General features: G+C 27.9%; 1 protein-coding gene across 5 annotated transcripts in view; it reads left to right on the forward strand.

Annotated features, from left to right (window-relative positions):
* LOC109788377 (exocyst complex component SEC3A) overlaps positions 1-11902 on the forward strand; it is a 33796-nt gene extending 21894 nt beyond the window's left edge. For all 5 annotated transcript variants that reach the window (XM_083073975.1, XM_083073976.1, XM_083073974.1 and 2 more), the window contains 7 exons: positions 574-655; positions 5206-5303; positions 5434-5542; positions 5642-5713; positions 8679-8744; positions 8827-8916; positions 11607-11902. In XM_083073975.1, coding sequence (XP_082930101.1) covers positions 574-655; positions 5206-5303; positions 5434-5542; positions 5642-5713; positions 8679-8744; positions 8827-8916; positions 11607-11717 — 628 coding nt within the window. In that variant the 3' untranslated portion in view covers positions 11718-11902. The remainder of the gene's footprint in view (positions 1-573; positions 656-5205; positions 5304-5433; positions 5543-5641; positions 5714-8678; positions 8745-8826; positions 8917-11606) is intronic.
* The last annotated feature ends 670 nt before the right edge of the window (positions 11903-12572 follow it).

A 12572-nucleotide genomic window follows, 5' to 3' on the forward strand; every position in this document is an offset into this window, starting at 1 on the left:
CCTGGGTGTGTATCGGATATGCTTGAACTCACGAGAATGCAACATGTACTGGACCCACGAACCCGGTACATGTATGGCATGAATATTGGAGTACCCATGCTTCAGAGTCCATATATAGGTTATCATCTGCACTTAATTCCCCGTTCCTTATACAGTTCTCTTCAAACAATAACCAGATTATCATTTCTTAAAGACATTCGAAAGTGCATACTTTTCCACCCTCAGACCTTACAATTCTCACAAACTAGACTTTTAAGTCTTATGAATGTCTCGGTTTTTTTATGGTAACCCTACGTCACACAGAGGGTACAATTGTCTCTCACCTGCTAGCCGGTTTTTAACCACATTAAATTCGGGTTAGGTTATTTTAGGTTCTCTAAATTGGATGATGTTTCATAAGAAATTATTTGAACTTTTAAGGACAAAATTTGAAGATGTAAAGGTGACACCATTTCTATTTGTTATGTTTTTAGGCAGCAATTAAAAGTCAGAACCACCCCACTATTTACTTTCCATACTGTATTTAATATCGCAAGTCTGGTGTTCAGTAATGTCTCGATTGTTTTCATATAGATTTGCATCCCTTGCAACACGGATGGAGCAGTATATATCAGGACAGTCGAGGGATTTGGTTGACCAAGCATACACAAAATTTGTAAGTGGTTCCTTTTCAGATCTGTCTTGTTTTGTGATGTCTTCCAACCAGGGACGGAACTAGAAAAAAAAATGTCAGGGGTGAGGGCAAAAGTTTATTACACGGTTTTAACAATAACTAATTTGTAGAATTAATAATTACTTAAAAGGATAGAAATTAAATATTTGATACCAAAAAAACAAGCCAGCAAAACACATGCACCGACCTCCGATACACAAATTGTCTTGAGTTTAATTCATTTATTTAACACTTCTATACCTTTTACTAGTCAATGCAATCCAATTTAACTAAAACGACAATGGGTCTGTTTGTCTGAAATTTTTTTTTCATAAAAAAGTATATTTTTTAATAAAATAAGTAATTTTTTGATATGTTTGTTTAAACTTAAAAAAAAAATAGTTTTCTTCTTTTTTTTTTTTTAAAAGCAGATCTTGATTGCTTCTTAAAGAATTGTTTCTTTTTTACAAAAAAATTCTAGAAAAATTTTTGTTTTATTTTTAAAAAACTCTTCCAATATATATAAAGTACTAACATATATCACCTGATCCACAATATTTATTGGTTTAATTTTTCGCACTTTGAGTTTTTTTTTTTTCTTTTGAATATAAATTGGTTCTTTATAGATTGTTCAAGGAAAACTATTAATAGAATATTTTAAGGAAATATAGCATTGGTTAATTGATAATGATATATCATGTGTTTATTTGTATATTTCCAAAAAGGAAAAAACATATTCCATTGCAATAATAATCTAAAAGGTGCCAATTTTTTTAATATATTTTAAATAAGGCCGAATCTGATTACATATTTAAATATGTGCAAGGAATCGATACAATATAAACATTTTTGCTAGAATTTCATTTCATAGCAAATAGGCTTGGGGGGCAAATTTTTCTTTTAAATGTATATTTTAAACAATGTCTGATTCTTTGCAAGGTAGATGCAATTCAATGTTTATTGTAGGCAAAGACGTAGTTCCGCCCCTGCATACAACTTAGCTGAGGAATCTAGTCAATTTCTCTCGCACTTGCTTTACATCGATAATGAAACTAAAATAAATAGTTTAGACTTTGTTGTCTATGTTGAAAATAAAACATAAAAAACATAGGTGTATTACTAAAATAAAATATAGAGGTTCAAATTAGAAAATTTGCAACCTCACACAAAAAAAGGAGTAAAAACTGATTTGATATATTTGAGCTATAATCTCAATTTTGCACACATAAAAAATATTTACAACAAGTGCTTAAATACTAAAATTGGCTAACTCTTGATTGGATAAAACAAATCGTAAAATATGATTAAGCTAACAAGCAAAAATCACTTCCTTGCACAACTTAATTTTTTTTGAACATAAGCAACCTTTAACCAAATTTACAAGCAAAATAGAAAATTGTAGAGACTTTAAAATATTTAATTATGACAAAGAAAAAATCTCAACTGTCAACATTCTTCATTGGAATTTTTCTTCATCACTTCAAGCTTTGACCTTTATCATCTTTTACACTTCTTTGGATCACCTTCAAGTATATGAACATCAACATATTTAACATCTCCAAGCTTAACATTAATTTTCTCACTTGAAATAAGAACCCTTGCAATTTCCTTAATCCACTTTCCATCTTGAAAGACCTTTTTCAAGAATTGTAGCAACATTATCAATATTGTTCTTCTTCACAAAACTTATCGTTGAATTGATAAGAAGTACAATAATTCAAACTAAATTTTGCCAATCAAAAAATTTATCTCCTCCATCGACCAAAGTCACAACTATGATTGTTACAGCTTCCATGACCCATAAAAAAGGATTCTCCATTAATCCCAAAAGCTTTAAAAACTCATTTCTTTCTTCTCTTCAAGTTTGTTGTGCCCAAAGATCATCTTATCATGAGTAGCTTCTACTGTGAGTTTATTTAAATCACATTTTAGAGTTTGAAATGCTTCCTCAAGTGATCCATTTTTCAAATCTTCATCTTTTTTTAAAAAAACATTCGTGGTTTTTTTCTTTCACTATATTGGAAAACTTTTATTTCTCATTTTAATGGACATAAGCTTGCATCCAAAAAGGTCAAAAATGGAGCATCCGATATTTTTAAAACACAAAGAATAATTCTTTTTAAGCATTTATCCCACGCTCAAAAGATTTTGATTTATTTCAAACACAAATAAAACATCTAAAATATATTTTATATCTGAAGGAGTTTCAACAACTCCTTTACCTTTGACATCAACACTTTCTCCATTGCCTATGGTGACTTTGGAGATTTGGAACTGATTTAATTCCTTGAAAATTATGAGTCAGATGATTTGTGCATCCATTATTTATGAGCCATGTCTCTTTGCTTTTGCTCGTTGAATAAGATGTAGCAGCAAATAGATGTTCCTCACATTACTCTTCATGCTCCACAATTTGGGCTTGATGTTCATGTGGGTTTGTTTTATTTTTACAAATCTTCTCCACATGACCAAACTGATTGCAAGCCCTACATTTAATGCTTGGCCTAAACCAACAAAAATTTTCAATATGGTTGTTCTTCTTACAATGATGGCATGGGGGAAACTTGTTTTTCCAACCTTTTTTGTTATTACCTTCTTCCTTTTTTTTCCTCGTGTATGCCACAAAAGTACCTTCAGTATTTTTTTTCATCCTTAAAGATCTTCTTTGTTCAATAGCTTGCAAAGTATTGACAAGCCCTACAATTGATATTTGAGAAAACCTTTATTTTCTTTAAGAGAAGAGATTTTGGATTCAAATGTCTCTAGAAGACACCAAGATTTTTTCCACAACATGTTGATCATTAAGTTTCTCACCAAGTAATTTGATTTGGATAAGATTCTTCAAAAATCTGTTAGTAAAATCTTTGATAGATTCACTTTTTTTCATTTTTACAGCTTCAAACTCTCTCCTTAAGTTCAATATCTACATTCTTTTCGTTCTTTCTCTCCCTTGGAACTCCTCCTGTTGCTTACCCATGCCTCTTTTGTAATTTCAAAAGTTAGAATCTTGATAAATACATCATCATATAGTGCTACCTGTATAATGACAAGAGCTCTTCCTTCTTTTGTCACTTCATCATTGTGACTCCTCATTTGAGTTACTGTTGGGTTTTCTGGTAACGAAGGTGAATTACTTCCATTTTCTACTATAACCTGCAAACTTTGAGTTATGAGATAAGTCCTCATTTTTGCAGCCCACAAATGATGGTTTTTACCTGCAAATATAGGGGGTAGAAGTAAAGAACTACAATTGGAAGCCACTTTTGTGTTTGGAGGTTTTTTTTTGTTGGTTTTCTCTCTCTTTTTTTTCTCTCACAGACCCTTAAAGATCAATAAAGCTTTGATACCATGTTGAAAACAAAATAATATCAAAAATAGAGGCGTATGACTAAAACAAAATATAAAGGTTCAGATTTGAAAATTAGCAACTTCACACAAAAAAAAGAGGCAAAAACTAATATGATATATTTGAGTTATGAATTCAATTTTGCACACATTAAAAGTGTTTACAACAAGTACTTAAATATTAAAATTGATTAACTCTTGATTGGGTAAAACAAACAGCAAAATATGACAAAGTTAACAAGCAAATATCACTTGTATAAAAAATCTCAACTACCAACAGTCTATTGTCGTGTGTATAGATCAACTAGAGTCTTTGCTCCAGATTAATTTTTGGTGAGCATGCATTTACTCCTCCACTCCGGAATTTTTTGTCTACCTCTTTATTTCCTTTTGGATTTGTGAGAAAAGGTGGTTAAAGGGTTGCTGGAGTCGTTTTTTTTCTTCTCATGCATGGCAGTGCATTTTGTTAGAATGAATTGCAAGAGTTTTCATGGCAGGATAGTCTCTTTGCATCTACATAGGTTTATGCTTAGATTTTTCAGAGGGTTCCTTTTTTCTTTTGCTGTTAGGAGGTTTCCTGATTCTCCTGTTCCGTATTCTTCTTTTCTCTTGTACTACATATGATTCAATTCCATAGAAATTAACGATTTGGAATAGGAATTCTGATTCTATATTTGACACAGTTAGAAATTAAATGTCACGGAAAATGATTCCGCTGTTTGATGTAAGAGATACAATAAGGATGGGATCCAATTGATTTGAATGACATAAATTACTCTAATGAAGAAGTAACACTTTTTTCTTCCATATATAAATTGAGTTCTCATAAAGTATTTAAAAAGACTTATAAGCTTTCAATTGCACTTGCTTAACTTGTTTATTATTTTTTCCTGCATGTATATATTATCTATTCCCTGGCTTGACAACCTATAAATTTTTTTTTTTGCTGTATTCTTGATTTTCTATAGACAATGATGCATCCTTAGTGAATAAAGAATTGATAGTCTTAAGTCATCTGCACTATGTTAATTAATAGATACTACAGGTGATTTCTATTGTTTACTACTTAGCCCTTTTGTCTGCAGTCCAAGTAGTATTAAAACGTATTTTTTTATGTTTCAGTTTTTTTTCTCTTGTTCTTCTACTCAATTTTTCAACATGTAACCAATATTCTCATATTGTTTACTGGTGGGATTGTTGCTTGACAGGTTAGCATAATGTTTGTAACTTTGGAAAAAAATGCACAAGCAGATCCAAAGTATGCAGATGTTTTTCTTATCGAAAACTATGCGGCATTTCAGAATAGGTAATTTTTAGGCATCCCCCTGCCAAGAGGAGGCTTGAGGTTGTTTCAATTCTTCCATTTTTTTTTGTTAGGTAATTCTGTAAAGAGACAAAAGCATACTTTCACTTATTATGTTGTTCTTTTTGCTCAGTTTGTATGACCTTGCCAATGTGGTGCCCACTTTGGCCAAGTTTTATCATCAAGCTAGTGAAGCCTACGAGCAAGCTTGCACCCGCCATATTAGCATGATTATCTACTATGTAAGTATTTTATTTTTTATTTTATGTCTTTCTGTCAACCATACTAGTATTTATAGCCTGTAAGACGTAACTCATTATCCTTTTTTCTGCCTTGGAAAGCAATTTGAACGCCTATTCCAGTTTGCTAGAAGGATTGAGGACTTAATATTGAATAATGTTGCACCTGAAGAGGTTAGCTTCTGTGTAATTCAGTTTGTTAATCTTCATATAAACTAAATAATCTAAAAATCACATCATTCTTACGATGAAAAATGTTTAATGGTGTGAATAGTTTTCCTGAAAACTTATAGATGTTAGATATTTCACATTGATTAAAAATAAGATCATAATAATATATATAAAACTGAAAAATAATACTCATCTCAAAAGTTAATTTTATAAGTTTGAATTAGATTCTGAACATTTTCTTAAGAAAAATACACAAATATTAAAATCATTTATTCTCTCTCCCTTCATACATGCATCTCCCTCCTGATCGGTTAAAACTCCATTTTTAGCACTTTTCACAAAAAATCGTTTATACAAAATAACATTGTTATTCTTACACTTATGTCAGTCTAAAAGCGTAAGAGTGTGTCGAGAACATCTATAAATAATACAGACACATTTTTAAGCTATTAATGATATAATAATTTTAATTTGATTTAAATATATTTTTAAGCACTTACAAATATGACTATTTTGATTTAGTCCTTATAATTTTTTTTTATCAAATTTTATTTAACACTTTTTTAGTGTTATTTTTTAGTCTGCATTGTTAATTATATTTAGTTTATTGTTGACATAGTTAACAAAATAAAGAATATTAAAATAATGATGGAGACTAGGGTGGGAAAAGAAATTAGGTAGTCTATGGTGGACTATTATTATTTATCATTAGAAGAATCTTACTCTCATAATTTTAATTTTATGGTGGATTCTCTGCGCAATTTTTTCCCTTTATCCTTCCTCCTTTGCTCGCCTTTAACCATTGCTGGGTGTTTCCATGCCCCACTCTGACAAACCAATCTACCATAGAGCACTCTCCAATCCCGCCCTTATTGCCCAATATCAACATGTTTGTGCCCTAACATGCTAAACACTAGCATACTTTTCTCTTAACTAAGAGATGCACGTTCGAAGCAACTTTCGCCTGAAGAATGCTGTGATGAAGATTCGCAGAGCCACAGTGCAAGGACTTATATGAACAATAGTAAAATCCTCACTCGTGAAGGAAACTGAACTGGCGTGGCCAGCACCCACCGTGCAACCTCCCCCACTGTAAATATGTTCACAAGTTTCACATCAAGCAAGGCCTTAATGAAATTTTATGCAAGTGTTTCATTATTGACTTGAGTGAGGACCTCGATAAGTACTCTAATAATAATGTAACTCTATTAATGAAATTGGGTCTGACAGAGTGCGATGCAGAGACACCAGGCGACGGTTGAAGGAAAAGGCAAGGAGGAATGTTAAAGTTATTGTGGTGAAGGAAAAAAATTCTGTACAAATAGCACACCATAAAATTGTAAGGATGAGATTAGTCTAATGATAAATAAGAATGATCTATCATAAACCATCTAATTTTCTTTCCCACCTTAACATCCATAACAAAGAATATTTTAAATTAAAATAATTATATTATTTATGTGCATAATTTTTATTTCGATCAATTAAAATTATAATAACAATACTAAATTTGAATTTAAAATTTTGTATATTATCTCAACTCTCCTCTCCACCATTAGGTCAATCCTAGTTATTCATCTATATGCATAATTTAATTAAGTATAATATTTATTATTATATCAGTATTATAATATAATTGTATATAATTTGTTTTTAAAATTTATTTTAAATTTTTAATATATTATAAATAGATTTTTATTGCTTTTAATATTATTTTTACTGTTCAAATTATAATTTACTCTTAGCATTATACTTTTTAAAATATTATAATTTACTTAGATACTTAGAATATACTACTTTAATGTTATTTTTGTATTTCAATTCTTTAATTTTGACTAGTTGTAATAAAATTTATTCATAAAGAATGATTTTTTTCTAAAGACAAAAGTAGTAAATTATGTGCCTAAATAAATTATATTTTTTAAAACAAAAGTACAATGTTAAAAGTAAAAAAAGTAAATTAGTAAATTGAGATTTAAGAATAATATTAAAATCCATAATCAGTGTTCATAATATATTAAAAATTGAACATATAAAATTAAATTATATGTAATTATCTTATTTATATAAAATAATAAACACATTACTTAATTAAATTATACACCTAAAAATAATTTAATTATTTTAATTTAAAATATTTTTTATCTTAATTTATTCTTTATTTATTTAATCATATGAGCACTAAATTAATTAGAATTAATGGTAGGGACTGGTAAAATAAAAATGTCAAAGATCTAAAATTGACAATTTTGTTTTTCCTAGACTAAAAATATATTTAAGATATTTAATTTCTTACTTGTACAATCTAAATTAGGAAGTCTGATCATATATAATGCAATATATAATTAGAAAATAATGTTAATGATTAATTAATATTTAGAACAACTAATGATACTTATTCTTGTGTAACATTTTAGAAGATATCATCGTAAGCTGTGTTTTCAAGCTATATATATCCATTCAAGTTTTTCAAGCTTAAGTCATAAGGCTGAAGATATTTCTCGATAGAATAATAAAAACCTCGTACATGATATGTAGTAATACAAGTTCTGTACAAGTGCTATACGGAGCTTTAGAAAAAAAGATACATAAAATATAATAAAAACCCCTACATATAGTCTATAGGGTATCTTAAACTAAAATCATATTCTCTAGCAAGTGTCAAGTGACCTCAGGTTCCATCTGCGGGTATCTTTCCTGGTTATTCTGAAAAATATAAATAAAAAAACAAATTAATGAAAAAATTAAATGAATGCTCAAAGATGTAACTATCATGCATGTGACATCTATTTGTACAATGAGTATAGACACGTGGATTATTTCATTGTTTGCGGAGAATTTTCCCGACAAATAAAAAATTGTCTTTTTCTAATATATTTTTCATGTGTTTGTGAACTAATTAAATTGCTAAACATTTTATTTATAGCCGGATATTTCACTTTCTAACATTGACAATTGTCAATTTCAGATTCCTTTCCAGGTTGGGTTGTCAAAAGTGGATCTGCGGAAGACGTTAAAATCCAGTTTGTCAGGGGTAAGGGGTGACTATCTTTTCTGAAAACAATTTTGTAAGTGGCAATGGCATACTTATATTGTGAATTGTCTTTGCTTTATAGGTGGACAAGTCCATTGCTGCGATGTACAAGAAGTTGCAGAAGAACTTGACTTCGGAGGAACTGTTACCTTCCTTATGGGATAAATGCAAGGTATGTTGTTCGGATTTCTATTCAAATATCAAATCGTTACTCGTAAAAGTGGTAATTTGGGTTGTCGTATTCACGTCTTATACGATATTATATCATTCAATAATAATTATAATCTCGAGTAGTAGGTAGTAGGTTCATTAGATTTTCTTTTTAAGTAAAAAATAAATTTTAAAAAATAAAGACTTAAGGATCTAATTTTGTAAATGAGATTAACAATAATAGTAGACCTTGGGATTGGACTTATCAATCTTCTTTCAAGTATCTAAATGATCAAATATATATTCTTTTCATATATCAATATCATCATTGTCAATTTAATCAAATTTCATTAATTCATTAATAAGATGAAATGTTAATCTTCTTTCTTAAATATCGATCCCTTGAGTATTTAGAAAAGAAGTTGAGTTGAGTTCTAATGATTATATTGACTAACAAATTTAACTCAACAAATTTATGAGATGATTCATTTTAGATCAAAATTTAAAGAGTATTTCCCAATAAAATGTCAAATCAAAAATCAAGTTATAGGTAATCAATCTATAACAAGCATGAAAAGCACGAACAAATCATTGATATGAATATAAAAAGAAGAATATACACAAATCAAAAAAAGATACATAAGAATTAGAAGATTATATTCAATTCTAATAAGGATGATTTAGCTATCGATTTATATGGTTGCCTTCAAGAATATGATGAAAGGAGAAAAAAAAAATCCACAATTGATTTGATATTAAACTCCAAAATTAGTGGAAAAGAACCTAGCTTGTCGTGTCCAATATCCCAAAAAAGACAAGAAGCATGAGCATCCGAAAATACAAAATTCTCTCTTTTTTTATGATCAGTTTTTGGTCCAAATAAAACGGAGGTTGGCTTAAGCCATATTTTTCTTGTTTAAGCAAGATTTCCTTCAAGTGTAAATGCTTTTCATCCAAAATTTGGCCTTTCCTTATTTCATATTTCTTCACCTTGAAGTATTTTTTTCTTTTTCAAATTTGTCTTAAGCAAGAATTTCTGTCAAATTACTTTTTCTTTTTCTTTTCTTCTTCCTTCTATCATGCATAAAAAATAATAATTAAAACTTACAAAACTATAAAATACCTATTATAAATTACTTAGATAATAATCTAGTAAATTTAAAACAAATTTTAATTCCAAGTGACAGATAATTCTACATTAAATCTTCATTTTTACCTATTAATGTAAGTAAAATTGGCGCTTAACATATGCTCTACATAATTCCAATCTTGATCGCTTAATTGTTCTCGGATAGCCTATTTACAGTAAGAATGAGCTGAAAATATTTGGCTGAGAGCATTACTACTGAAATTCCACAAACTTTAAAATGAGCATAAGAAATAAAGAATCTTTTTTGTATTGAATGCTCAGACTTCTAACTGCTTCATCCCCAACAAGTATTGTCAAATTACTATATGAAAATGGTAATATTGCATTTCTGGGGGAAAAGAGGCCGGGATTGTTTAGACAAAAAGATGTTCCTCGGATAATTAACGAGTGTAGTTAGTAATGTGATTTACTTTATTTTGCGACGTTTAAAATGTATATTAAATGTTTCTTAAAAATGCCCCATAAATACTTATCAAGTTCCTCTTAATAATGGGAATCGTCCAATAAAATATAGGTTTAAATATTCTTTTTTCCTTAAATTCAAAATTTGTGATTTTAGTTCATTAAATATCTTTTTTATTCTTTAAATTTGAAGTATATATTTTTACATAAATATTTATAAAAGAAAAGGTTAATCTTTTTTTTATATGTCAAATAATTATGGATACTTACTTATACTCCTTTATCAAATATTAGACTTGATCATCAATTTGGACATGAAGTCATGGCTAGAAATATCACTTTACTTTTATAGCAGCAAACTTAAATATGTTTTTAGTTTTTCAAATTTAGGATGAATTTGTTTTTTGTCTATCTAATTTAAAGTTAATTTTTTTAGTTTGTCTGATTTGAAAAAAAAATCTTATTTTAATCTATATAATCAAACTTTATTAGTAAATCTATGAAATATTTTCATACAAAATTCATCAACAAGTATTTTTATTAGTGAAAATATCATATTAAATTTAATTGATGTTACATAATTATCTCAATTTGTTAAATGTTACGTGTGACTTGAGGGACTAAAATAAAAATTTTAAAATTATAAAAATTAAAATGATCGATTTTAATTTTTAAAAATTAAAAATAAATTTATCCTAAATTTAAAAGGATTAAAATCATATTTAAACTTAAGAAAAAATATTTATTAAGTGCTTATTGAAAATTTTATCTAAATATTTAAATATCTTTTAATCAATCTCTTTAGGAATTTGTTGGGAAGATCATTACAGTATTATCTAACATTAAGGATGTACCATTCCTCAACTATAAAATTGGATTTTATTAGCATCAGGTATAAAGTTAATTTTAAATAATTAAAAGTAAAAAATTTGTTAGAAGAAAATTATCTTTTTTGTTTATTTAAAATTAATATTAAAGACTGATGATAATAAGACTGTTAAAAATTGTAGTTAAAATAGAAAACAGCTATTTCTTTTTCTTTTTTTTTGTATATCTAATGATTAATGATACATGACTCGGAACACCTAAGAATTTCTGTTGTATCGAAGTAAAAATGCGGGCGACAAATTCTGATTGTTGTTTCCCCAAAACTATGACAGAAGGATTTTCTTGATAAGTACGAGACTTTTGTCCAACTTGTCGCCAAGATTTACCCTGCTGAATCAGTCCCTTCTGTAGCAGAGTTGCGAGATCTTTTAGCTTCCATGTAAAGCTCTATACCTTCTTCAATTATTTTGCCTTGTAATCACTTTTTTATGACGACGTAATTCGATTTACTTAATTTCTGGTCTTAATTACTTGAAAGCAAGCACTGTAGTGCATCATAGAAAGAATGTGATGAATAATGTTTAATTACTTGATCAAGAATGTGATGAATATCGTAGCTTATGTTTAATTTTAATACTTTGATTACCTTTTGATAGTCACTCTTTCTGTACTTGATTAGAATTTAATTAGCATGTATTTAATTGTATAAATTTTAAAGGTTTATTATAAACTTTTATAATAATTATTTTAAAGTTGGGTTAAATTGTATTTTTTTATTTCTTTATAGTATTAAATATGTAATTTTAATTTCTCTATTTTTAATTCTACAATTTTGATTCTTTCATTAAATGCTCATTTAATAATTGTTAAAATTTTAGTATTAATAATGATCTAACATTAAATGAATGATATAATTATTAATATTTAATAATATTTAGATTAAATTATAATTTTAGTTCTTATTTGTATCTTATTTTATTATTTTGATGATATAAAATAAGAAATAAAGTGAAATTTAATTTAAATGTTATTAAATTTTGATTATCATGTCATTTACTTTATATTATGATTAGCGCAATTTTAATCATTGATGAGTGAATATTTGATGAAAGGATTAAAATTGTAAATTTTATAAAATTGAGACTAAAATTAAGAAATTAAAAATAAAGAGATCAAAATTCTGGATTCTATATTATAAAAAATAATAATAATATAATTTATCCTTAAAATTCTATTTAAGATGATATTTAGATAATTAATTATGTAAATAATATTGTATCGGAACTAAACTAATTTGA

Source organism: Cajanus cajan, chromosome 4 (assembly GCF_000230855.2).
Source record: "Cajanus cajan strain Asha chromosome 4, NIPB_CcT2T_4, whole genome shotgun sequence".
Classification (NCBI taxonomy): Eukaryota; Viridiplantae; Streptophyta; class Magnoliopsida; order Fabales; family Fabaceae; genus Cajanus; species Cajanus cajan.